This window comes from Priapulus caudatus, unplaced genomic scaffold, assembly GCF_000485595.1.
Source record: "Priapulus caudatus unplaced genomic scaffold, Priapulus_caudatus-5.0.1 Scaffold225, whole genome shotgun sequence".
Classification (NCBI taxonomy): Eukaryota; Metazoa; Priapulida; class Priapulimorpha; order Priapulimorphida; family Priapulidae; genus Priapulus; species Priapulus caudatus.
The window spans coordinates 423,669-451,498 of NW_014577286.1; the positions used below are offsets into that span (position 1 = coordinate 423,669).

Here is a 27,830-nt window from a genome sequence, read left to right on the forward strand (position 1 = left end):
ACAGTTTGTCTCCATGTCAAAGCAAGTAGTCCACCGACTAAATGCATGGGGGGTGACTAACGCTCAGCGCACACGATATATGCTCTTGGCTGAGCGAGCGACACTTCCAAATGCGCCGCTATTTTGCGAACTGTACACATTGACAAGGTTTTGCATATTAAGTATACTTATGTCAATTTCTATTTATGGGAAATTAGTTTGCATTACTTGTTTTTTCTACGGCCCCGAAAACTTACTACGCATATACCTATACTTCCACTCTATATGAAGAGCGGATATTCGGACGTGTTAATGTTCTTTTGTCTTCTGAGTGTAACTGCTTCAGGTGTAAACAGTGACAAGGACGCTATCTATATTGTTGGTGCGAGTTTTTGTCATTTATTGTTATGCAATTTGGGACTGCAACGTCATACGCGACTTGTCGATATATATTTTCATTTATGTGCGCGCTGCAAGATGCGTGCGTGACGTGCGCGTGCTGTGGACGTTCGTGCGTTCTGTGTGTTGTGCTGGTGTTGTGGGTGTGTGTGTGTGTGTGTGTGTGTGTCGTGTGTGGTATGTGTGTGTGTGGTGTAATTGTTGTGTGTGTGTGTGTGTTATGTCGTGGTGTATGTTATAAATTATTGGAGTTTCCGAATTATCTCGGCTCTGTTGAGTGCGCACCAAGTGTATCTAAGTGTAAGTAAATGGAGGCGTTATAGTGTTTGTTGTTAACACCGATTACATGTAGTAACCATATTCACTATTGCAGATGCCATCCTATTGGGCAAGAGAAGTAGCTTTCAGGTCGTAATTTTATTCATATAATGTTCGTGACTTCCTGACTCTGTATGTAGTGCTTTTGCCTGTGCTGTTGGCCGGTGATTATCTGTTATATCTTTATTTCCTCACTTCCTTTCTTTTTCTTCTTCCTCTTCGATCCTTTTTGGGCAACAATGATGAGGGGAGGCTGAGCACCGCCAAACCCAAACCCCATGTGAGAGCATAGCAGCAATGCACGCAGAAACAAATGTTAACCCCCCCTACGGAATGTGAATGCCAGGTATTTACATGTCCACCCTTTGACTCTCTTAGTTACTGTCATAACAACGTAATATATTTTTACTGCCTGTGCGGAGAGAGAGTTAATGTAACATTGAATAAATTTGGAGGCAATTATACATCCGTGCTGTCGCCCACATTTCACCCTACGTCCACCTGACCTAAATCGTACCCACATAGATTGTTCAGCTGACGGTTATATCACGGATTTCACATCAAATTCGACTGGCCGATTTTTAATGAATCGCTGTCGAGTGTCATCAGAAAATAAATGAGGACACGAGAGCTATTGAGCGAGTCTTAGGCAGCTGGCCCTCTACTGACTCAGAAATGCTATATGCGTGATATACCTATGAAGTAAGCGAAAGGTGAAAGACCCCAATATCGGTCGGCTGTGCAAAAAATTATCACGCTATCGATGGACAAACAAGGTTCCGTATGGTTGATGTATATGATAGGTTCATTCAGGATGTATGTAACGTTCAGACTGCCTGAGATTCTGTATCCTAGAGGCCTATATCTTTGACTTGCGATAATGCGACAAAGAACATAAGCCTATTATCTGAGCAGTATAACTTACAATGCCGCTAATCGTATTAATCAAATATACAACTCCAGCAGCTAGTCTACACAACACACAGGTGCGTAGGGAGTGGCGAATCTTAAAAATCAGCATCTACGGCAACTTACTATGTCTACATTAATTTTTGATAAAATAGTAATATATACAGCATCGGCTGGTAGGTGCGGTGTGGTCACGATTGTCCATGGCACTATTGCTGCTCGCACGTGGGCGACAGTACGACTGGACCAAATGCAACGTTGTCACTAGGCCCTCGCTGTTTGATTACAACATTTGATGGCCAACTATGATGACCGCCTGTCCATGTTGATGTAAGTGAAACCAGTTGGTTTTTACAGAGAGTTGCGAAACATACTATTGCACTTACACATCGGATTCACACCGCTAGACAACGCACCAGCGTAAAAAAACTAAATACAAATTGAAACAAGTATGTGCGATGTTTAATGTGGTTTGTACTTGGTGTTGATTGCTTGCCAATGCTGTGATCTTGTGACCGTAAGACACAAAACACACAGTGTCCTAGCAACGACATACCATTACGACACACGAGTCAAGCCAACATTACAATAACAGGGGAGTAAATTCAATGATGCAATTCACGCATGCACGTGGAGATCAATGCAATACAGGGAAATGCAGCATTTCTATATGCTAAAGCTGTCCTCTCTGTTTGCAGGTTGCCTTTACAAGACAGCAAGGCAGACCCCTACCCGACCCATTACTTTTTAGTTCAACCCGATTGCCATAGAGCCTCGGATGCTAGCTTCTGGCTGACTTGTCCCCCAGCAGACGAGTATTGATGGGGCGGCTGTCATTTACTAATACCACATCCAAGGAGAAAATGGAATTGCAAGTACGAAGTGTTGAAATTGTGTATGCTTCGGTACCGCCGGCCACGACAGCCTGGCACGCAATGCACTGCACGCCACGCACGGCACGCGGACGCACGCACGCGTGGGCAAACGGGTACAACGCATGGCGCGCTCAACAGGGAACAACTCAGCTGTGGACCCCAAGCACAGCCATAACATACCAGTAGATTTTGACCTTCCGCCCAAGGAGGTATGGTTTTCCGCCGCGCTCGTTCGTTGTGTGTTATGCTGATTTGTGGGTTTGTTGGTTTTAGTTGTTGTCTTGTCAACAGGATACCATCAAAAAAGCTACGGACGCAGCAGTTGGGATTTTGATTTGGTAATTTTTTTGGACGGGTCTGGTGCCTTGCCAACAACGCAAACGTACGATCACAGCCACTTTGTGCGGGGATCCGGACATCCAGACATGAATTTTTTAGATTTTTTTGATTAATAAAATGTGGGGAACAGAACTCGGAGCCGCATTACAAATGTATCAAACGTAAATCCTGGAGTCTTTTTTGTTCTATGCACCAAAATTTCTGGAAATTAATCAAACTATATTGGTGTACCAGCAGAGGGACTGTTACGCAGACTGTGGCGAGGCTTTGCTATCGTCTGGTCGATGCCTTGTCTGCGCAATGCGTCGCTGAGGCTTCATGTGTAAGCTGTTGCGACCCGCGCCGCGAACGACCAGACGCCTCTGGCTACCTCATGGTCGAGACATGTTTGTTTACTATGATACTTATAAATTTAGTAGAGAAACGCGACGTGTTAACATAAAGCACACTAATTAAATATGTAGATAACCCTAGCGAGAAGAAAAGAACCAATAAACGAGCATCGACGACACATATGTCGGTTGTCAGTTGAACCAGGGGACCAGAACGAAACATACAGTTCTATACTCACAACACATCATGCCTCCTCTGGCTGCGTGAGTAGAGCCGTCTTACGGGCTCACTCATCCTACAGGTCGACACAGAAAACTTGGCTTTATGACGATGGGATATCGCTTATATCTGCGGCAAACTGCTTATGGAGCTAAATCTTCGTCGACCGGCACACACCACATCATTCCACCACCCAGCTACGTCACCGCCCCTGGAGACAAATGATGCCGCTTGCCTCACGGGACATAGCGTAACTGACAGAAAGTTGCCCCACTGCCAGGGCATCGGAAAGACGAAGCGACATTCTTTCCGAGCATTTTAATTGCACAGGGGCACCGCACTTTGATGCGAGACCAATCGGTGTCTAAATAATGTGGTTGGCACGTTTAGGTTTCAAACAATAAGCAGAGAACCTATCACGGGCATTTCGCGTGTTTGCATTTAGAAATAGGCTAATGCTTTATCTAATTAGGTGCGAGACTTTCGTGGCCCGTGATGCATTGTGTCATTAGGACGGATTCCGTGCCGAAATACGGCTGCGTGAGAAATTTCCACGTGTCCCACTTCGCAGCGCAATGCGTGAATGTGGGGCGCAGCCATAGCCACTTGCACATGGCAGTCAGTCTACCAGCGAAGAGCTTTGCCCAAACCACCTCACTACAGCAACACCACGAGAGGCCACATACGGTATTATATCACGATGTACGACCCTCTGCTATATTATGTGTCGGATCTTTAGGCCAGCTAACACACATCTACACGACACACAAATCCACGCGACGCGAGTCACACTATCCACTCGCTTCGGTCTGACCTTGTTACTACCCTTGTAAACGCCTGACCGGACGTCCATGCAGGAGACAACGTGCTAAAGGTATATTTGTCATAAGAAAGTGCCTCGTGCATTGGGAACGCGTAGATACAACAAACACTACACACAAATGTAACCCAACAAGCAAGTAGGCAACGAAGCAGTACCCTACTCTTCGTTGGGTTAACATGTATTGAGGCTGAGAGGAAGACCGCTGAGCGCACACTAAGTATGTAATTCACGTCTACCAATGCTTAATTGAACGATCGGGAAGGCATTGTGTTGCCATTCGCTCGCATATGGTAGACTTACGATGACATTGGCAGGGCCACTACTCACTCCACACACACACACAGAGCTCGCATGGCATGCAATTGACAACGAGTAATGGACGACGCTGCGCCCACACAATAATATATGTTTAGAGCCTTGACGGCTTCCTTATAGTTATACGTCCAGACATAACTTGGAGAAAACAAGCAATAGGTGTGAGACAAGCGGCAATTCCAGGAGACTGTGAGCACAGTACCTATTTCGGGAGCCTGGTCCCTTTTCGGGGCACCGTGCTTAATTTGTGTCTCAGCTTAAGGCGGGCTTCTCCATGCTCAAAACCATGAACTTATACGTAAATAATAAAAAATAAATACTATTGCGGTAAAGTCGCATACGACCAATTGGATGCGTGATACAGTAACTACCCCGACAATGCTGTCTAAGGAGGGGCGTGTAACAGTAAAGGCTCCGCGAGTTGTTCACCGAACGTGTGCACTATCTCGATACGAAAGAGCAGTTTTCTCGAATTTGTCGTGCGCCATAATCGTCATTAGAAGCGGTAATGCGCCGACGAGAGAATTACAAGGTCATTGATATAGCTAGTTATGACCTGTGAAAGCAATGCAGCATATTCTCTTGACAGGACGTTCTGGCAAACAGGCATATCTTGGAGCACTCACGATTTCATTTTATCTGCATCAGTTGAGAAAACATTGATTTTGCGAGACGAAACAAAGATCTTTCAGCTCTAGATGAGTGGTGAGTTAACGCTTTAAGACTTAAGTTTCCATTGAAAGTTTGTTTGAATATCGTGACAGTGCAGTGCAGGGCACAGTGAAAAAAATCGCAGCCAGCAACATGAGCGAGTTAAAATATTGGGAAGAGAAGGATAATGGGTAGATTTGGTCAACACTTATTTCAATGGTTACTCGCGAATAATAAACTTATCATGGCTCGATTTATATGGTATTTTGATCGAGTATATTTTATCTAGACTTGGAAGTCTACCGAGTATAAAATGGAAAAACGGAGCCAGCAACTCTTAAACACATTTCTGGCCCGGTTTCTGGAATGGTATATAGACCAAGGTAGATTGGACTAAGACTCAAGCACCCGGTTTTACTTTGGATTCCCACAGTACAAGCTCACTCTAGTTTTTGAGCAGCTTGTATATCGTATGGTATAAGAATATGACCTATTATAAAGGCACCTATAAACATATTGAATTTAGACTTGACTGATTAGATTGAATTTAAATATGAATAATCTGAACTGTTATTACTGCTTTGCGTATTAAATGATCAACGTTTATAGTTACTGTGCCTAGTGGATCCAATCTCATTTCACAATACGAGGATGTGCCTGCTAATCTAGGGCTCTATGCAAGTACAGACACTAGTATATCCCATCCCAATTGGTAGAACACCTATATCCTTATATTGTTTTTAGGGATATTACGAGACAAGCCGACTATGCTGCTCAGAGATCACACGATCAGTAAGGACCGAGGTGTAATGATGAAGGTCATCTGAGTTTATTGTCTTCATTCGATGAAAAGAAACACTAAGGCCTGGAGGCGGCCTGACTGCACACCCGACACTGTGTAGCGAGGAAGGAACCACAATAAGGATGCCAGTACGATACGAGACGAGTCTAAGATATTTACATACACAGGGCACTACTTTAGCTGCTGATCCATATAGATAATTATATTAATATATAGTATCTAATTTAGTGCCATTGTCAATAAAGCTGGCAAAAAAGGGCTTCGTACCTGGGAATTCGAGGTGAAATCTAGCTGGATTCTTCACTAATAGTGTTGTGATTGTGGTCCATAATAAACCTAAAAAAAAAAGTTACAAATTTTTTGTATGTCGGAAACGTTCGTTAAGCTGGGCCACGCCGCGTTGTGCCCGATTTTGCGATATGGGAAGAATGGGGAGAGACTCTGTGGGGCCTTACCTGTAATGCAACTCGGTTACAGTCATATTGATACATGGTCTACCAGGGGTTATTTGAGGGTCGGGGAGTCGATTCAACGTCGGCTCTGCTTTATGGGGCCAGGGGCCGAAATGCGACGGCACAACGGGTTCTCACAACTAAGTGCTTAGATTGACTGCAATTAAGCCTCCATTAACGTCAGGGTCGCGTAGCAAAAATTTCGGTCTAGGTGTTCCGTTGAATGCCATCGATCGCGCCATGTTAAGGGTATTGCTTTCTGGTTAAATACCTTTTGTTGCACATTTGCTCGGGCCAGACTGCGGGGGCAGAGACATCGTAGCAAGAGGTAAGGTGTTAAACGTTAGAACACTCCAGAAAGTATGATTCATCCCACTAAAATGGTTTATAGGAGTGTTTATGCACCGCGAAACACACACATCAGGGCGATACCTGCACATTCGGATTATGGTTCATCGGGGGCGCTCGGCGACCGCGCGCGTTTGCAGGAGCAGCAGCGGAGATTTAGCCAGGCCGCAGCCAGCCGACTGATTGCAATACTTACCTTGAGCCAGTGAGGGCCGTGAAGTGATTTCGCCAGTTTTGGTTGTCCAGCCCGCAATAACGGTCAGAACTTCAATTCAAACGCGTATGCCAGCACAGGCTAAGCTCCTGCTTCCGCCTGGTCCTCCCTTGTCCTTCTGCCCTTTCGTTCTCATATGCCCATGTCCTCTCCTCGCTTGCCATTCTCTGTGGTTCCACTCCAACCATGCAACCTGTTTGTTCATATTCCCGTCACAAACCGTTAATTGCGACTTACAGGAAATACGCTCCTGTTAAATTACTAGCACCCACGTCCTGTGCCGCTCCTCTCCCCCTCGCTCATTTCCCCTGCTCCCTACAGTCGTGAGGAGTAAAACAAAGCGTGCTGAAAAAGGGTGATGGTAGGCACCAGCGCCAATCTCGCTGATATAACAATTAAGTCGTCCGAATCGAAACACACGGAGCGCCGGGCCAACTTCCGGAGTACATCTGGATACATCTGTTACAGCCTGGACATATACGGAACCGACTATTGAAGTTTGCCTCATGTGGAGTGGACAGACTGCGTAGGTAGGCAGTGAGGGAGAGAGCCTGAAGAGGCAGGCAGGAGGAGGGACGGACCTGAAAGAGGTAGACAGTAGGGAAGAGTAGACGAAGAGGTAGGCAGTGAGGGATGGAGAGACTGAACGAGGTCAGGCAGTGAGGGAGAGAACGGACAAAGAGTCAGCAGAGGAGGAGAAGGACGAAGAGGTAGGCAGTGAGAGACGGAGAGACTGGAAGAGTAGGCATTGAGGGAGACGACGGAACGAGGTAGGCAGTGAGGGAGGAGAAGACGAAGAGGTAGGTCCATAAGGGAAGGACTGAATCAGGCAAAGAGAGGACGGACTAAAAAAAGGAAAAAGAGCAGTGAGGGAGGAGAGACTGAAGAGGCAAGCAGGAGGGAGACGGACTAAAAGAGTAGCAAGTGAGGATGACAGCCTGGAAGTAGGTAGTGGAGGATGACAACGGAGAACGCAGCAGTGAGGAGGAGAGACTGAGAGTAGGGCAGTGGACGGCGAGAGAGACTGGAGAGCCAGGCAGTGAGATGCAACTGGAGAGGCAGCAGTAGCGATTCAGACTGGAGATCAGGCAGGATAGAGCAGACTGGAGAGGTAGACAAAGTGAGGGATTCAGACCGGGAAGCAGGCATCAGGAAGCAGACTGAGAGGTAGGCAGTGAGGGCAGGAAGACTGGAGAAGCAGGCAGGAGGAGACGACTGGAGAAGGTAGGCAGTGAGAAAAACGATCTAAACGATCCGGCAGCAGAAACCGACAAAATAAATCTGGAAACTAGCCGCCATGCGTGACCACGCATTCGCTGCAGCGTTATCGACTCGCGCGCTAGCTGCGCAGAGAACGTAGGTTCATTACCGCATGGTCGAACTGCTCTTGCGTGAAGGTGGAGTCGCCCAGCTGCTACACAATGACGACTGAAAAAGAGTAACGAAAGACGCCACCACGACGATTTCACCTAAGGGCGATGCTTGTCGGCGAGTTGCACAGCAGAGCCGATCAGTCCGAGCCCATCAACACGCAGTGCGTTGCGTGCGGCGCTGCGTGCGTGCGGCGTGCGTGCCGGCGTCGTGCGTGCGTGCCCGAGAGGTGTAGGTTTGCTGGTGTGTGCCGCGTTGTTTGTGCGGCGTGTGCGTGGCGCTGTGATATGGTGCGTGGTGTGCTCGCGTGTTGCGGCGTTGCGGTGTGTATGTATGTTTGCGTGTTGAGATGGTGTGCGTGGGTGAAGTATCGAGTGTGCGTGTGTAGTGTGTGCGCTGTGTGTGTGCGCGCGCGCTGGCGGTGCGGCACGGTCGTGGCGGTGTGTGGGTGTGGCGACGCGTGTGCGTTGGCGCGTGTTGGCGCGTGTGCGTGCAGTGTTTGGCGTCGGCGCGGGTGTGCGCCGCGTGTGCGCAGCGGTGCGCGCGTGGTGGCCGTGTGCCGGTGCGTGTGTTGGCGCGTGGCGTGCGCGTTGTGTCGCGCCTGTGCGTGTGTTGTGCCGGGGGGCGTCGCGTGGGGGTGCGCGCCGCGTACGGGCGTGTGTTCGCGTGCGTCTGTGAGCGCGACGTTCGTGTGCGCTGTGCGTGTTTCTCGTGTGTTGGCGTGGCCGTGTTTCGTAAGCAATGCGTCTATCTGCACCGATATTCGTTCAATACAAGCTACGTGTTATACGCTGAAACACGTAACGATGAAATATAACAGCTTTATTAACGCTCCTTGGATTCCTATACTTACTGCGCAAATTTAGTAATGCAAAGTAAGTCATGTAAGCGCGTATTGACCGAACGACCGTGTTATATATACCACACAGCTGTAAAGAAGTTATCGAAAGGAAAACAGTCTAATAACCACAGGCCGCGAAAACGGACGTTGGATCCTATTATGTGAATAGTAAAATCTTAAGCAAATCGCTTCAATCCAATTAGTCAACCAAATAAAACGCAGCCGCAGTTCTTTTACAAACAAACCGTGCATGTTGTCTTCCAATATTCCCCGTCGTCCAGAAACACGTTAAGTACCGCAAGATTATGCGAAAAGATAGTAATAAGATGTAAAATAGATGTATGAGTTACGCAACGTTAAAACTATCTTCGTTTCGTATAACATTGAAGAAAATAGTCCCTGTAAAAGTAGGAAGCTCGCAGCGCGTTCTTGGTCCGAGATACACCGCACATAAGAATAAATATTACGCACGTACTACAACCTTCAACAGCTCGATCAAAATTCCAGTCTATTAAAAAAGCACGCTTGCACATATAGGGCTATTAGATCCTCCTTTTAATAAAGGCAAGTAACATTTCCGTCAAACCAGCAGGTGCTGAACGTGCACGTAATTTAAACAGTACCGACCACGGAAAAAACCAGCCTTTCACGCTTCGAAGCCGCACGGGAATTACCTTATACATGCAACGGATATGCTTTTTGGACTGCTTCTACGCGATTCTGCTGCGCTGCTTGCTCTACCGCTCGGTACGCAGGTGTGCCATGGGGTGCGCCCAAGTCTTCATGTGTCACAGACAGGCATCAAATCTACGCGTGATCGGACGAAATAAACCGCCACTCACCCGCACCCGTCGAACGTTCCGTGGCGGCGCGCAGCAGCAGCTCGCACAGCAGCAGCAGGACGACTGTCGGTTTCCCAAAACCGAAGTGACGACGACCGAGCGACGACGAAGCCACCTCGAAAACTGACGCAGCAATATCGCTTCACGAACGCGAGCCGCGTACCGATCGAAGCAGAAACACAAACCAGCCGAACTATTAAGAAGTAGGTGTCTAGGCAAGTAAGCTTCTCCATCGTAACGATAGTATTTGGCGGGTGTGTGTGCGTTGCGTGCGGTGTGAATGCTTGTGATTACGGACGGGTAACAAGTTCAGAACAGACCGAACGGAACGCGACGACGACAGAAAGAACAGACAGCCATAGCGTGAAAACAGCCGTGGTGAGAGAAAGAGAAAGGAGACAGGAAGAGAGAGACAGGAAGGACAGGAAGGCCTCAACACTAGCCATCAATTAATCACAGGCGCAAACCCAGCCAAATGCTCTCGGCGGGGGGGGGATGTCAACGGCGGCACTGGCATGCTCCAATCCATTTTTACCCTACACGGCATCGGTGGGCCCTCACAGCCACAGCTAACGCACGTTCACATCGAGCCCGCGTTGCCTAGACGACTACGGCGAGCGAGCGGAGCGCGTGCGGACTAAACAAGAAACCCACTGCATTTTTCGAGGAAAATGAGGAATGTTCGTACAATCGACGCTGTAGACGAATGCCTCATGAAATCTGTTTCGTGAGGGTAGTTGAGTAGACATATAACTCCAAATATAGATTGAAGTGTGTGCACAGGTAACGTGAGTGTGTTGGTCGACATGCAGCTATGAAATATTATACTTGCTGTCATAACTAAAGAGAATGAATCGCAGAGAGTTTAAAGCCGTTCCAATCTGACAAATACCTCATTCGAAAGTATTAAATATCATCTCTAAGCAAATAGCATACACTGTAGAAGTAATTAAGGAATAAAGAAGTAAATGCAGTATGCCCCCTGCCGCATATTAATACCTCAATACTATGTACCGTAGGTAATTACGATACAATATATTGCGTACGTGCATGTAACGTTAAAGTATGCACTCTTCCTTCCAGCAATACCTATATATTAGAGTCAGTAAATAGATATAAAAAGTACGTAGTGTAAATAAGTAGGCAGGTAGTAATATATATAGATAGTATAGATACTATAGCCACGTTATTATAATTAAGAGCACCTCGTCTGCTCTTCCGACTGCAACGATACTGGAGAAGAAGCCGGCTATACGTCAGCCAAAACCGTAGCGGAAGGCTACCGATTCGCACGTACGCTACCTTCTGATGACTACGTCATAGACACGTCTGTGCAATACGTCACAGGCCTATGGTATCGTCTCATATATCTCACAGCTGTTGTGCGCGTTAGAGAGAGGGCGCTCGGTGTACGATGCGTGCCTTGTCACAATACGAAATGTTGGCGTGTATTGTGCTCGACACTCCCCCGCCAGGTGGGAAGTATCGGCGCAACGTTCACGGCAGAGGGATCGGAGATGAGTGAGGAGAGAGAGAGAGAGAGAGAGAGAGAGAGAGAGAGAGAGGAGAGAGAGAAAGAAAGGAGAGAGAGAGAGAGAGAAGGAGAGAGAGAGAGAGAGAGAGAGGGAGTGAGTTGAGTGAGAAGAAGAGAAAAGAGAAAAGAGAGAGAGAGAGAGAGAGAGAGATAGAGGGGGGGGGCGGGAGACAGGAGAGAGATAGAGGAGGCGAAGAGAGAGAGAGGGGGGCGAGAGAGAGAGAGACAGATAGAAGAGAGAGAGATAGATAGAGTAGAGAGAGAGAGAGAGTAGAGAGAGAGAGAGCAGAGAGAGAGAGAGAGAGAGAGAGAGAGAGAGAGAGAGAGTGTGTGGGGGGTTCATGACAAACTGCCGCGTGCGACGAAACACATTGCGACGGTGCTGTATAAATTAACGCTAGTCAGCACGCCGCGAGAAGCTTGGGGCGCATCGAAGCGTTGCGCCTCGACCGACTTGCTCGACAAACATCGTAGTGGCGCCACCGGCCAACGAGAAAGCAGCGCGGCGTGCTGCTAGGGCGCGTGCGTGCGCGTGGAGGAGTCTGTAGCGGGAAATGTCGCGGTCAAGGTTGGGGCGCGCGTCGCGGGTGGCGCTGCCGGCGCGTACGGCATGCCCACGCTCCTACGCAGTACGGTTCCGGTGGGAATGTCCGCCTGTGATTCCGCTAGCAACGATCCCTATAGCAGCCGCTTTGCGTTGTCTTTCATCTCGCAATGCGGACGCAGATCTGCCGCGAGACCGATGCAAAACACGACCGGTGTCGAAATGGTATACGAGCAGCCAAGTCTGTTGAATGGATACTGATCCGAATAATGAGGATCGAGAATGAATGATGAGATGATGATGATGATGATGATTGATGATGATGATTGATATACATAATAATAAATAATTATTAATGTATTAATATCTCATCATTGATTCATCATTATATTATATAATATTATATATTAAAAAAATATTATTATTACTATTAGAGAGAGAGAGAGAGAGAGAGAGAGAGAGAGAGAGAGAGAGAGAGAGAGAGAGAGAGAGAGAGATGTTAGAAGCTAAGTTAGTACACGCATTTCGCATCGGCAGCAAGAGGCGACCGTCAAAATATGAACATAATATCAGAACATGCCAAATCGCGTTCGAAATCAACCGACTATACGGGCGACTGTTACCTATACGATTTCTATTATCTAACGCTTTAATATTTAATATTTAACGCTATAATAATTTAAATCGGATTAATGAAACTGGAAACGTCGATGAGTTATAAGCTGAGTTTGTATCGCAATGAACACAGTGGTATATCTACTGGCACCTCTATTAAACACACTATGTTCTCGTATATAGAGCCATTGTACCATGAGTATCGTGATTACCAGCCGCGCAGTAATCCCACACGCACCCAATATAGCATTGATCGATCATCGATCAGGCACTGACTCATTAAAGCATTGATCGATCATCGAGCAGGCACTGACTCATTAAAGCATTGATCGATCATCGATCAGGCACTGACTCATTAAAAGCACCCCCTAAGAAAATACCCTGGCGCCGTCCCTGCATGTAGTGTGGTTTTAGTAGTCTACGTTTCCTCTCCTGAAATCTCCACATTACGCTGGCCGGAAAAGTTGCGAGCCTTGCCGATAACATGACAATCATTAATGGAAACAATGTAAATGTTTTTTCCTTTCAATTATTCGCTCTCTTCGTGCTTCGCTGATACATTATACACTTCACACGCGCAAATTACAAACTAAATGTGATTAATGCAGACGTATAGTTAAGCCATGGGTCACACATAGTGCCACACATATGGAGAAACTCTGCGAAGACTGAGATAACATATAGGGTAAAATCGCATGCAGTTCAATGAGTTCAGTCAAGTCAGTCAGTTCAGTCAAGGAGTTCTTCTTCTTACCATCTAGTCAATTAGCACCATCTAAGCTACCTCACCACCTCTAGCTCTAGAACTATAACTTTTTGCTCTGCCACAGTAGCCTTGGCAGAGCGAAGGGCTATAGTTCTAGAGCTACATCTAACACCGTTCATCGCTGGTTAACGTCAGTTTTTCTCCTCGTCCAATTGCCTTCCGATAGAACTAGTGATCGTGATTTTAACTGCGCATGTATATCTACGGGATAGTATACCGTGTATGTGTGTTTACATTGCTGTATAGTTAGAGGCATTTTAAGTTAGCAATGCGGCTCCGATCTTCGTCGCGTTACCGCACGCATTTATATTTTTAATTTCATAAAAATAGAAACTACGTCGTGAAGCCTGTACATTGAACCTCAACGTGATGTAAATTCTAATCGAAAAGAAGCCAGAAGAGTTTGCATACAACGATTTGAAATGAACAGCGGCCGACAATACCTAATAGCTGTGTGCAATGCGGGAGAGTTGCGATTGAACTCGCTGAAACAAAATTGGTTACTTTGACCGTATTTCAACGTTCTACGGTAGTCGTATCACTTCTTCGTAATCCTAAGAAAATGTTTTAGCGATTTCCTACCTTGGCGAAGGTGTGTCTGGCAGTATCCAGCGGACGCGTTGAAATTACATTTGAACACAAGATTTCATAATACTTCGCAGCTGAATTCAATATGGAGGCGAGATCATGGACGAAAACAGTGCTTGTACATTTCTAGATGGAATGCGGGCATCACGTGAGCAAGGAGCTACATATACCTATATATGGTTATGTAGCTCCTTCCACGTGAGGAATCGTTAGTTCCCGCTGTCTCCGCCAGGGTACGGGGAACCAAACAAAAACAATGTGTCGTTTATGTATATGTGGGGCGGACGGGGAGGATTTAAACTCGGAATTAATGTCAAGTAATGTGCATTTTGTAGGTTTAATAAATCAACGTTAAATCAGTTTCTAAAACGTTTTTTCAGAGATTCATATCTCATTATCATTATGTGCGCGCGCGCGATACCTACTATTTATAATATATATATACCTGCTCAATAATATATAGGTATTGCTGGGAAGCGAAAGAGTGCATACTTTAACGTACATCACGTACGCATATACTTGTACGTACATACCTTAACGGTAATAGTATTGAGGTATTAATATGCAGGCAGGGGGCATACTGATTACTTCTAATTACTTCTTAATTACTTCTACAGTAGTAATGAGTATTTGCTATACGAGATGATATTTAATTACTCTCGACATGAGGTATTTTGTCAGCATTGGCACAGGAATTAAACTCTCTGCGATCATTCTACTTTAGTATGCACAGCAAGTATAAAATATTACCATAGCATGATAGTCGACACAACACACTCACGTTACCTGTGCAACAATTCAATCTAAAACTCTGGAGTTATAATGTCTACTACAACTACCCTCACGAAAACAGATTTCATGAGGCAATCGTCTACAGCGTCGTGTAACGAACATTTCATCTTTCCTCGAAAAAATGCAGTGAGGTTTCTTGTTATCCGCACGCGCTCCCGCCGCTCCGCACGTAGTCGTCATAGCAACAGCGGCTCGATGTGAAAACGTGCGTTAGCTGTGGCTGTGAAGCGAGCACGATGCGTGGCGAACAAAAATAAGGATGGAGCATGCCAGGCACGCCGTTGACACTCCCCCCCCCCGCACGAGAGCAATATGGCGGGGTTGCGTGTGATAATTGATAGGCTAGTGTGTGAGGCTCCTGTCCATTCCTGTCTTCTCTCTTCCTGTCTCTTTCTCTTTCTCTCACACACGCTTTTTACACGCTATGGCTGTCTGTCTTTCTGTCCGTCCGTCCGTCCGTTCGTCTGTCTGAACTTGAATACTACACACGCTCACTATCACAAAGCATTCACACGCGCGCACACACGCACACACACGCACGCACACACATACATAATCGTTACGATGAGAAGCTACCTTGCTAGACACCTACCTTCATTAATAGTTGGCTGGTTTGTGTCTCTGCTTCGATCGTACCGCGTCGGTTCGTGAAGCGAATATGCTGCGTCAGTTGTATCGAGGTGGCGTTCGCGTCGCTCGTCGTCGTCACTTCGGTTTTGGGAAACACGACAGTCGTCTGCTGCTGCTGCTGCGGCTGCTGCTGCGACGCCGACACGGACACGTTCGACGAGTGGCCGGGTGAGTGCGAGTTACTCTCGTCCGAATCACGACAGTAGATGATGCCTGTCTGTGACACATGAAGACTTGGGGCGCACCCCATGGCACACCTGCGTAAGAGGGTAAGAGCAGCAGCAGCAGCAGAATTAGTAGAAGCAGATCCAAAAGCAATATCCGTCTGCATGTCATAAGGTAATTCCCGTGCGGCTTCAGAAGCGTTGAAAGGGTTTTTTCCCGTGCGTCGGTATGTATAAATTACGTAGCACGGTTCACCACCTGCTGGTTAGAGGGAATCGTATACTCTGCTTTATTAAAAGGAAGGAATCTAATAGCCCTATATGTGCAAGGTGCATTTTTAATAGAGGATATTTTGATCGAGCTGTTAAAGGTTAGTACGTACGATGCGTAATATTTATTCTTATGTGCGCGTGTACTACTCGAGACCAAAGCAATGCGCGCGAGCTCCTACTTTTACAGGGACATAATTTTCAATGTTAATCGAAACGAAAATAGTTTTCAACATTGGGTAACCATATACCATCATATTTACCATCATATTACTATCATATTTACCATAATATTTGCGGTAACCATTAACGTAGTTTATTGGCAACGACGGGGACAATATTGGACAGACACATTCACGGTGTAACAAAGAAACTGGCGGCTCGTTTTCATTTGCGTTGGACTATATTGGAATTGAAACGATTTGATTAAGATTTTACTATATCACCCTATTAAGAGTCCAAACGTCAGTTTTCGCACGCCTGTGTTTATTAGACTGTTTTCCTTTCGATAATTTTTTACAGCTGTGTGGTATATTTAACAACGTCAGTTCGTTCAATAAACGCGCTTACATGACATTACTTTGCATTACTAGATGCGCAGTCAAACGTATAGAAATCAAGGAAGCAGTTAATAAGCTGTTATATTTCACGTTACGTGCTTCAGCTTAATAAAACGTAGACTGACTGTATTGAACGAAATATCGCTGCAGATAGACGCATGCTTACGAAAACACACACGCACACGCACAAACACACGCAGAAACACGCACACGCGCACACGCACACGTACGCGCATACACAGACGCACGCGAACACACACGCACACGTACGCGCGCACGCACACGCACACGCGCACGCACACACGCCCGAGCACACACACACGCACACACACGCACACGCAAGCACACACACGCGCACGCATACACGCGCGCACACACACACGCACACGCACACACACGCGCGCACACACGCGCGCACACACGCGCGCACACACACACGCACGCACACGCGCACACACACGTGCACGCACACGCGCACACACACGCGCACGCACACGCGCGCACACACACCCACACACACGCACACGCACACGTGCACGCACACGCACACGCGCGCGCACACACACACACGCACACTTGTACATACACACACGCACACTTGTACATACACACACGCACACTTGTACATACACACACGCACACACACCCATACATACACACACGCACACACACACGCACACACACGCACGCACACACACGCACACATACACACACGCGCGCACGCACACGCACGCACACACACACACGCTGACACCCACACACCCCCAAACATACACACTCACACTCGGGCACGCACGCACGCACGCACGCACGCACGCACGCACGCACGCACGCACGCACTGCGTGTGATGGCCTCGGACTGGGCTCTGCCTGTGCAACTCGCCACGACAAAGCATCGCCCTTAGGTGAATATTCGTGTCGGTGGGTTTTCTTCACTCTTTTCAGTCGATCATTGTAGCAGCTGGCCGACTGCCCACCTTCAACGCAAGAGCAGTCGACCATGGGTGAATGAAACACTACGTATCTCTGCGCAGCTAGCGCGAGCGTGCTAACGCTGCAGCGACATGCAGTGTGCACCATGGCAGGACTAGTTTCCCAGGCATTATTTGTCGGTTTCCTGCTGCCCGGATCGTAGATCAGTCTTTTCTCACTGCCTACCTCTCCAGTCTGTCCTCCCTCACTGCCTGCCTCTCCAGTCTCTCCTCCCTCACTGCCTACCTCTCCAGTCTGACATCCCTCACTGCCTGCCTCTCCAGTCTGACATCCCTCACTGCCTACCTCTCCAGTCTGACATCCCTCACTGCCTGCATCTCCAGTCTGACATCCCTCACTGCCTGCCTCTCCAGTCTGACATCCCTCACTGCCTGCCTCTCCAGTCTCTCCTCCCTCACTGCCTACCTCTCCAGTCTCTCCTCCCTCACTGCCTGCTTCTCCAGTCTGTCATCCCTCACTACCTACCTCTCCAGTCTGTCATCCCTCACTGCCTACCTCTTTAGTTCCGTCTCCCTCACTGCCTGCATCTCCAGTCTCTCTTCCCTCACTGCCTACCTCTTTAGTCCGTCCTCCCTCACTGCCTGCCTCTTCAGTCTCTCCTCCCTCACTGCCTACCTCTTTAGTCCGTCCTCCTCACTGCCTGCTCTCAGTCTTCTCCTCCCTCACTGCCTGCCTCTTCAGTCTCTCCTCCCTCACTGCCTACCTCGCAGTCTGTCCACTCCACATGAGAGCAAACTCAATAGTCGAGTTCAGTCATATGATCAGGTGTAACACATGTATCCTGAATGTACTCGGAAGTTGGCCCGCCTTAGTGTATTCGATTCGCAGACGACTCATATTGGTATAATACAGCGAAGATTTGAGTGTGCCTACATCACACCTTTTCAGCAACTGCATTATAGTTTAATCCTAACGACTATACGGGGGCAGGGATGAACGAGGGAGAGAGGAGCGGCACAGGACGTGGTGCAGTAATTAACAGGAGCGTAATTTCACCCTGATTAAGTACCGCAAATTAACAGGTGTGAACGGGAATTGAAAAAACGGTGCCATGGGGTTGGGACGTGGAGACACGAAGCGAATGACAAGACAGAGGAGAGGACATGCGGATATGAGGAACAGCAAAGGACAGGAAGGACAAGGAGACAGGCGGAAGAGGAAGCATTACCTGTGCTGGCACTACCAGCGTTGAATTGAAAAGTTCTGCCGTTATTGCGGTGGAACAACCACCCTGTGCGCATCACTACACGCCCTCACCTGGCTCAGGTAAGTATTTCAATCAGTCGGCCTGTGCGCGCCTGGCTACATATCGCTGCTGTCTGCACAGCGCGCGAGCGCCGAGCACCACGATGACTATATCCGATGTGCAGGATATCGCCTGTGTGTGTGTTTCGCGTGTGCGTTCTTACTTTGCTCGTCTGCCGCTGCGAAGGAGCGCCGGGGAGCGGCATACGCACTGCGCTTGTGACGCGTTGCGCGGCGGCGGTAGCGGAGGAAGCGGCGGTGATGACAGCAGCGGTGGCAGTCAGCCGAGCGTGGCGCCATCGTGCGGCAGTCGTCTCGGCCTCGCGCGTGTTATCGAATATAGGTTGTTTACCAATAGTAGAGGGCGTCCATAGGCAGTAGGCCTGAATAAGCAGCACACAGAAAATAATTACAAATACGTAACAGTTACTATAAACACGCAGCATGCATTTTATTCATGCCAAATCACTTCATATTAACCGTACACTCTTCACTCGAAACTTTTGCCAGCTCTATGATGCGAAATTCCACCATGTTGTCGGGTACCCCTCAACTCTCAAACGCGGCTGCCGGTCACCATGGCTACGACACCCACGCATTTGCCACATTTTTCACAAACACGATTGAAATTTCAATCCTTTCCAAACGGTCTATCGGGCATCCGTCTCCATTGTGCAATGCACATTTACGCACTCTAATGACGAATTTTGCCACGAAAAATTCGAGAAAACTGCTCTTTTCTATACGAGAAATAGTGCAACGGTGAACAATCGCGGAGCCTTACTGTTTACAGCGCTCATATAGACAGATTGCTCGGGGCGTATAACTGTAATAACGCACAATGGCGTATGCGACTTTACGCAATAATATATTATATTATATTAATTAATATACGTAATAATATCAACAAGATGAAGCCTTAACAAGAAACAATATAACAGGTGCGAATAGGAACCAGGCTCGATAGGACGCAGTTCTAATGAACTGTTATACTATATATACATTTACATATAATATATTGTGTGTCCTGTGTGTGTGTGTGTGTGTGTGCGTAGTGTGTGTGTGTGTGTCGTGTGTTGTGGTGTGTGTGGTGTGGCTGTGTGTGTGTGTTGTGTTGTCTGTGCGCGTGCGTGCGTGCGTGCGTGCGCGTCGTGCGTGTGTGTGTTGTGTGTGTGTGTGTGTTGTGTGTGTGCGTGCGTGGGTGCGTGCGTGCGTGCGTGCGTGGTGTGTGTGTGTGTGTGTGCGTGCTTGGCGTGCGTGCGTGCGTGCGTGCGTGTGTGTGTTGTGTGTGTGTGTGTTCCCTTTCCCTTTTCCCTTTTCCCTTTTCCCTTTTCCTTTTCTTTTCCCAAGTTCCCAAGATTCCCCTTTTCCAAGTTCAGTTAAGCTTATAGCGCAGACCTAGCTGGCACTTTTTCATGCAACTCGACAGCGATTCTAGAATCGCAGTCGAAATTGCTGTGAAATCGTTAACCCGTAGCTATTCATGTAGTCAGGGCGGCGCCACAGGGGGGGCAAGGGGGGGCGGTCGCCCCCCCTATCAATGCAGAAAAAGGTAAGAGAAGAAGAAAAAGAAAAGAAAAGAAAAAAGAAAAGAAAAAAGTAAAGAAAAAGAAAAAGAAAAAGGAAAGAAGAAATAGAAAAAGAAAAGAAACATCTTGCAAATGTATTGGCAAATGATGGGTGGGGTGGGGGGTCACCCCCATCATTTGCAAGAAAAGGGGGGGTCCAGGGGGGTCCGGGACCCCCCCTGCTCGCGCAGAAAACGCATCTGAGGGGTCTAATTTCAAAATTTCCTGGGGGAGAGCCCCCCCGACCACCCCTTCGCGTGCTCCTGTACACGCCCTGGTTTTGCCCCCCCCCCTAAGAAAATACCCTGGCGCCGTCCTGCCTGTAGTGGTGTTTTAAGCCCACCGCCACACCAGACGATGAAACGATGAAACGATGAAACGATGAAACGATGAAACGATGTAGGTGTGCGGGTCATTGTAGACGATTTTATTTTTATCGACGATAATTCCAAATCAAACATGTTTGATTTTGGAAACGATTATTTGGACGCGATTTTGTGGTGTGCGCGTGACCTTGGAAGATTGAACAGCGTGTGCGAGTGGCTGTGTAAATTTTCACACTCAATTCGCATTGTTCGCTTGGATTGTTCGCTTGGACGCATTGATATTTTTTTCTCAGCCGCATATTCAGGCCCCCGCACACCATCGTTTCATCGTTTCATCGTTTTCATCGTTTCATCGTTTGTAAAATCGTCTGGTGTGCGGTGGCCTTTAGTAGTCTACGTTTCCTCTCCTGAATCTCCACATTACGCTGGCCGGAAAAGTTGCGAGCCTTGCCGATAACATGACAATCATTAATGGAAACAATGTAAATGTTTTTTCCTTTCAATTATTCGCTTTCTTCGTGCTTCGCTGATACATTATACACTTCACACGCGCAAATTACAAACTAAATGTGATTAATGCAGACGTATAGTTAAGCCATGGGTCACACATAGTGGCACACATATGGAGAAACTCTGCGAAGACTGAGATAACATATAGGGTAAAATCGCATGCAGTTCAATGAGTTCAGTCAAGTCAGTCAGTTCAGTCAAGGAGTTCTTCTTCTTACCATCTAGTCAATTAGCACCATCTAAGCTACCTCACCACCTCTAGCTCTAGAACTATAACTTTTTGCTCTGCCACAGTAGCCTTGGCAGAGCGAAGGGCTATAGTTCTAGGCTACATCTAACACCGTTCATCGCTGGTTAACGTCAGTTTTTCTCCTCGTCCAATTGCCTTCGATAGAACTAGTGATCGTGATTTTAACTGCGCATGTATATCTACGGTGAAGTATACCGTTATGTGTGTTTACATTGCTGTATAGTTAGAGGCATTTTAAGGTTAGCAATGCGGCTCCGATCTTCGTCGCGTTACCGCACGCATTTATATTTTTAATTTCATAAAAATAGAAACTACGTCGTGAAGCCTGTACATTGAACCTCAACGTGATGTAAATTCTAATCGAAGAGAAGCCAGAAGAGTTTGCATACAACGATTTGAAATGAACAGCGGCCGACAATACCTAATAGCTGTGTGCAATGCGGGAGAGTTGCGATTGAACGCGCTGAAACAAAATTGGTTACTTTAACCGTATTTTCAACGTTCTACGGTAGTTGTATCACTTCTTCGTAATCCTAAGAAAATGTTTAGCGATTTCCTACCTTGGCGAAGGTGTGTCTGGCAGTATCCAGCGGACGCGTTGAAATTACATTTGAACACAAGATTTCATAATACTTCGCAGCTGAATTCAATATGGAGGCGAGATCATGGACACGGAAAACAGTGCTTGTACATTTCTAGATGGTATGCGGGCATCACGTGAGCAAGGAGCTACATATACCTATATATGGTTATGTAGCTTCTTCCACGGTAGGAATCGTTAGTTCCGCTGTCACCGCCAGGGTACGGGGAACAAACAAAAACAATGTGTCGTTTATGTATATGTGGGGCGCGACGGGGAGGATTTAAACTAGGAATTAATGTCAAGTAATGTGCATTTTGTAGGTTTAATAAATCAACATTAAATCGGTTTCTAAAACGTTTTTTCAGAGATTCATATCTCATTATCATTATGTGCGCGCGCGCGTGTGCGTGTATGTATGTGTGTGTGTGTGTGTGTGTGTGTGTGTGTGTGTGTGTGTGTGTGGTGTGCGTGTGCGTGTGGTGTGCGTCGTGTGCGTGTGTGTGTGCGTGTGTGGTGTGTGCGTGTGTGCGTGTGTGCTGTGTGTACGTGTGTTGCGTCGTGTGCGTGTGGTGTGCCGTGGTGTGTTGTGTTGTGTGTGTGTTGTGTGCGTGTGTGCGCGCGTGTGTGGTGTGTGTGTGTGTGTGTGTGGTGTGTGTGTGTGTGTGTGGTGCGTGTATGTTGTTGTGTGTGTGTGTGTGTGTGTGTGTGTGTGTGTGTGTGTGTGTGTGTGTGTGTGTGTGTTATACGAGTGTTATATACCATCTTACCACTCAATGTCATTTGCATAAGATATAGAGTCCGCGGTGTACGCTATAGTGTAACTAATGCCGACTTATGGTATCTATGGTGTCTTATGGTATATGACGTCTTCATCAGGTTCTGTTTCTAACTCTGTAATGCTGGAAGACGCTCCCTAATCGAAAAAAAAACGAGCAAACGTATATGAGGTTTCACGTGTAGGTAGGGTACTCCGGTAGGAGATCTCGCTAAAAAGATACATATAGCATTATTTACATACTGCATGGTTGCACATATTATATGGACGCGCGTGCGTGCGTGTGTGTACATTTGTTTGTTTATTTATTTAGTTAGTCTTTTATTCATTCATTCATTCATCTAGCCATCCATCTATTCATTCATTCATCCATCCATCCATCAATTTATTAATTTTATTGATATATTTCATTAGAATTTTTTGTAGCATTTTCAAATATTTAATTATTAGCATTGTCGACATACTGTCTCGTGTATGACTAACCTATCCCAGTTTGGCTGCAGCTTGAACGGGAGATCTTCATGAAAACAACAATCGAGTCTAGCGGTGTAATAAGCTGACTGGTAATCACCAGTATGCACTGGTTTATCAGACCATACGTCAAATGGATCTAACGAGTCGCGCGCGTTATCCTGCTTCTATAAGCTTCGTTTATGACAAGAAAAGCTCTTGATTAATATGAATGTATCATTCTATAATTGTCTCATTCTCTAATATAATTGTATCATTTGTCTTGTAATTGAAATTGCGGGCTACTGTATATAGTATATAGGGCTAATGTTGCTTTCAATATTAATGGTGGTTACAGCTTGCACTTTGTGATTGTTGAAACACGACTAACGTTTCGTTTTTAGTTTTTATTTTATTTGTTTGTCTAGTATAGAAACATTGTCAAAAAAAATTAACCAAAATCTCGTTTATATCTTTCCCGATTATTTTGCTCGTGAGACTGTATTACCCATTTACCCATGTTTCTCCCATTATAATCTAATTTTGTTGGCTTCTTTTTCTAACCACGGAGCGGATAGCGTCACGGCAAAGATGCTTCTGATCCTATTTGGCGTCTTTTGAACGTGTTGCTTACGCGCGAACAGTACAGGCAGCTAGCCGCCTAATGCTGCATGACCCAATTTGTTAGATCTGCATCCGAAAGGTATAAAAAAGAAAAACAATGTATAGCGCCAAAAATCCGTAATAGTTTACCGCTAAAAACAGAAAATTTAGAAAACTAGTAAATGTGTAGATAAATCCGTTTCGGGTTTTCTTTTCAAACGAATCTATATTACTGCCTCCAACGATCAATAAATGCGCGGCGGTGCGGTTGTATCCGGCGAAAGTTGAATTAGTTTCTTAACCATATTCTGAGATTTTTCAGCTTATATTATACACTAAACACATTTTCGACACAGCACTTCCTTTGCGATTATAACGTGCTCCATAAATTCAGATAAACGCACAGCGTTAATTATATTAAGAATTATTGAAATGCGTATTAAAATTCGCCATGTACAAACGCAATATGGGCTAGCTTAGTGAGATCTACACAGTTTACTTTGCCAAAAACCATTTCGCAGTTGTACAAAGAGCGGAGAACTTGTTAAAGGGGTTTAACTGGTTAACTGTTGTTAACTGGTTAACTTGTTAATTGTTAACTGGTTAACTTGTTAACTGGTTAAGAACGAGTATGAACAATAACTTCTGTTGACACGGGTTCGTATTTCCAATTGAATCTGAACTCTCCTCAATGATTACATCATTCTTATCATGAGACACTGAATAGCCCCGTCTCACGATAACGGATCCATCGCTTCATCTAATCAATGGCTACGTTTTATCCATCCCGTATTCCCGATTTTAATCAACTATATAGTCATCTGCGATTTGCCAGAAGATAATGATAATGTGAGAGTATAATTATTACAACGCGCCGTAGTTTCCGGTATCACCTAAGTACGGCCTAAACTGAAGGGCATATAGGACTGCTACTATGTATTATCGATGAATGTACGCACTATGAACACGGCGTGGATGCCGAGCGTGTCGGGGCAAGAAGCTGTTAGTGTTACTCCGCCTGCTGCGCTAAATGTGCTGTTTGTTGCGCTGTCTTCGCATGATTACATTCCTAACAGTCTCATTTCGTAGGATTTCGGAGTATTTTCAAATAGAATGCATACGTCATTCCTCTTTATTAACGCAATGTAACAGAAAGGTTTCTCGGCGAGTATTAAACAAAATGTCGTGGACATAAAACTCAGCAGTCATTCTTCGCATCGTCGTCATGAGGTCGTTGGCGGGTTTCTGCTTTCGGCGACGTGCTGCGTCGCCTAGCAACTGACGTCATTACACGTGGAGTAAACACTTCGTCGTCTGCGTGGAGACATTAGCCCGCGCCTCATCGGCAACAGAAAATAATTTGTTTTCTTGCTAGTATCGTTAGTACAGAGTAGGACGGCAGCGCTGACCACACACAATGCGTTTATACAATTATCTCATATATAGGCTCCACACATAGTCCCAAGCCGCATGAAGATGTGACGACGGAATGGCAGTGCTGTAGTGGCCGCCACGGCAGCACGGCACTGCCGTGGCACTATTTTGAAGAAAAAAAATTCTGCAGGAATATTGGTATAATACAGCGAAGATTTGAGTGTGCCTACATCACACCTTTTCAGCAACGCATTATAGTTTTAATCCTAACGACTATACGGGAGCAGGGAGAAATGAACGAGGGAGAAGAGGATGGGCACATGACGTGGGTTCCAGTAATTAACAGGAGCGTAATTTAACTCTGATTAAGTACGGCAAATTAACAGGTGTCAACGGGAATTGACAAAAACGGTGACATGGGGTTGGGACGTGGAGACACGAAGCGAATGGCAAGACAGAGGAGAGGACATGCCGATAGGAGGAAAGGAAGGACAGGAAGGACAAGGAGGACAGGCGGAAGAGGAAGCTTACCTGTGCTGGCACTACCAGCGTTGAATTGAAAAGTTCTGCCGTTATTGCGGTGGAACACCCACAACCTGTGCGCATCACTACACGGCCCTCACCTGGCTCAGGTAAGTGTTTCAATCAGTCGGCCTGTGCGCGCCTGGCTACATATCCGCTGCTGCTCTGCAAGCGCGCGAGCGCCGAGCACCACGATGACTATATCGATGTGCAGGATATCGCCTGTGTGTGTGTTTCGCGTGTGCGTTCTTACTTTGCTCGTCTGCCGCTGCGAAGTGAGCGCCGGGAGCGGCATACGCACTGCGCTTGTGACGCGTTGCGGCGGCGGCGGTAGCGGAGGAGGCGGCGGTGATGACGGCAGCGGTGCAGTCAGCCGAGCCGTGGCGCCATCGTGCGGCAGTCGTGCTCGGCTCGCGCTGTTATCGAGATATAGGTGTTTACCAACAGTAGAGGGCGTCCATAGGCAGCAGGCCTGAATAAGCAGCACACAGAAAATAATTAAAAATACGTAAACAGTTACTATAAACACGCAGCATGCATTTTATTCATGCAAAATCACTGCACATTAACCGTACAATCTTCACTCGAAACTTTTGCCAGCTCTATGATGCGAAATTCCACCATGTTTGTCGGGTACCCCTCAACTCTCAAACGCGGCTGCCGGTCACCATGGCTACGACACCCCACGCATTTGCACAATTTTTCCACAAAACCGATTGAAATTTTAATCTTTTAGGAGATTATCAATTATAGATATTTATTGTCTTTATTTATAGTTATTTTTTATTTATTTTTTATTACCATAAGTATTATTGTATTCTATTAAAGATTTATGATTTTTTTATATTTATTATTTATTAATTTTTAAGTTACTTAGGTTTATTTAAAAGGGTTGATCTGTATATAGTATTTTTTCTCTACTTATTCTTTTCTAATTGTATCTGAATTAATTGTTGATTTTTGTCATTATTAAAGGGTATTATATTAGGGTAAGGGATGAAACTTATTTTTTTTTATTAATTGATTTTTTAAATTTTTGTGAATATTAGTTGGGTTATAGGAGGATTAAATTTTGATTTGCTAGGGATATTAATTTTACTGTATGATTTTATTTAATTTGTAATTTGATTTTTTATATAGCGATATTGTTTTACAATTATAATTTTATTAGGTTTCTTGTTATTTTTTCTGTTATTCCATTCTATTGTTTTTATTTCATGTTTATTTTTTTTTTTGTATTTTTTTTGTTTCTTTATTTGTTTTGGTTTATTTTTTGCTTGCTTAATTTTTTATATTTGTTATTTGATTTTTGTTGTTTTATTTTTTTCTTTTTTATTTTGTTTTTTTTTGTTTTTTTTTTCTATTTTTTTTTGTGTATTAGGATACCCTTACTATTATTTTTTGATTATTCCTTATTTACTTAGGTTTAATTTTAATTGTTTATTTTTTTTTTGATTTTTTTAATTATATTGATGTAGGTTTGTGTTTAAGATATTTATTAATATAGCTGTTTATAAGGTGTTGTTTTTTTTATTTAATTTTTTTTTTATTTTCTTTATGAATTATTTTTTTGAAAAATTATTTATATAAGGATATTATAAGGTTTTTTGATGGCTAACTATTCGGTTTATTGTATTTTTATATTTATTTATTTATTTAAAATCGTAAGGAAAAGACTTTTAGTTGTTATTTTTAGAAGATTAATACGATATGATATTAGGTATGTAATTTATTTTAGGGGATTCTATTGGTTTATATTTAGATTGTTAGATTTATAATTTATACATATTTTTTTTTAGCTAAATGTTTTTTTTTATTAATTTATTTTAGTTTTTTTTTTAGATTTTTTTTTAAATTTTTATAAGGGTAGTTATTAATAGGTGTAGATCTTTCCCCCGCTGAGGGAATCCTTTCAACACATACAACCATGTATATAACTCAACCTTTGTCTTGTCATGCACGGAGTATTCTTATTTTAGAATTTTTCCCGGTTATTCCGTTCACTCGTTAGGAAGAAAGTTTTTGATGGTAGTAAGTAAAGAGATTATAGATTTGATTTTTGTTTAGATAATTAGGATAATTAATTTTAGAGTGTAGATATTAATAATATATTTTAGTTTTAGACGTTGGAAAGGATG

At 45.3% G+C, this 27,830-nt stretch overlaps 1 protein-coding gene across 1 annotated transcript in view; it reads right to left on the minus strand.

Annotated features, from left to right (window-relative positions):
* LOC106807604 (high affinity cAMP-specific and IBMX-insensitive 3',5'-cyclic phosphodiesterase 8B-like) overlaps positions 1-18,732 on the minus strand; it is a 48,638-nt gene extending 29,906 nt beyond the window's left edge. The window contains exons 1-2 of the mRNA XM_014809998.1: positions 18,655-18,732; positions 15,462-15,756 (exon numbers count right to left, since the gene is read on the minus strand). Coding sequence (XP_014665484.1) covers positions 15,462-15,749 — 288 coding nt within the window. The 5' untranslated portion in view covers positions 15,750-15,756; positions 18,655-18,732. The remainder of the gene's footprint in view (positions 1-15,461; positions 15,757-18,654) is intronic.
* Positions 18,733-27,830: the final 9,098 nt, after the last annotated feature.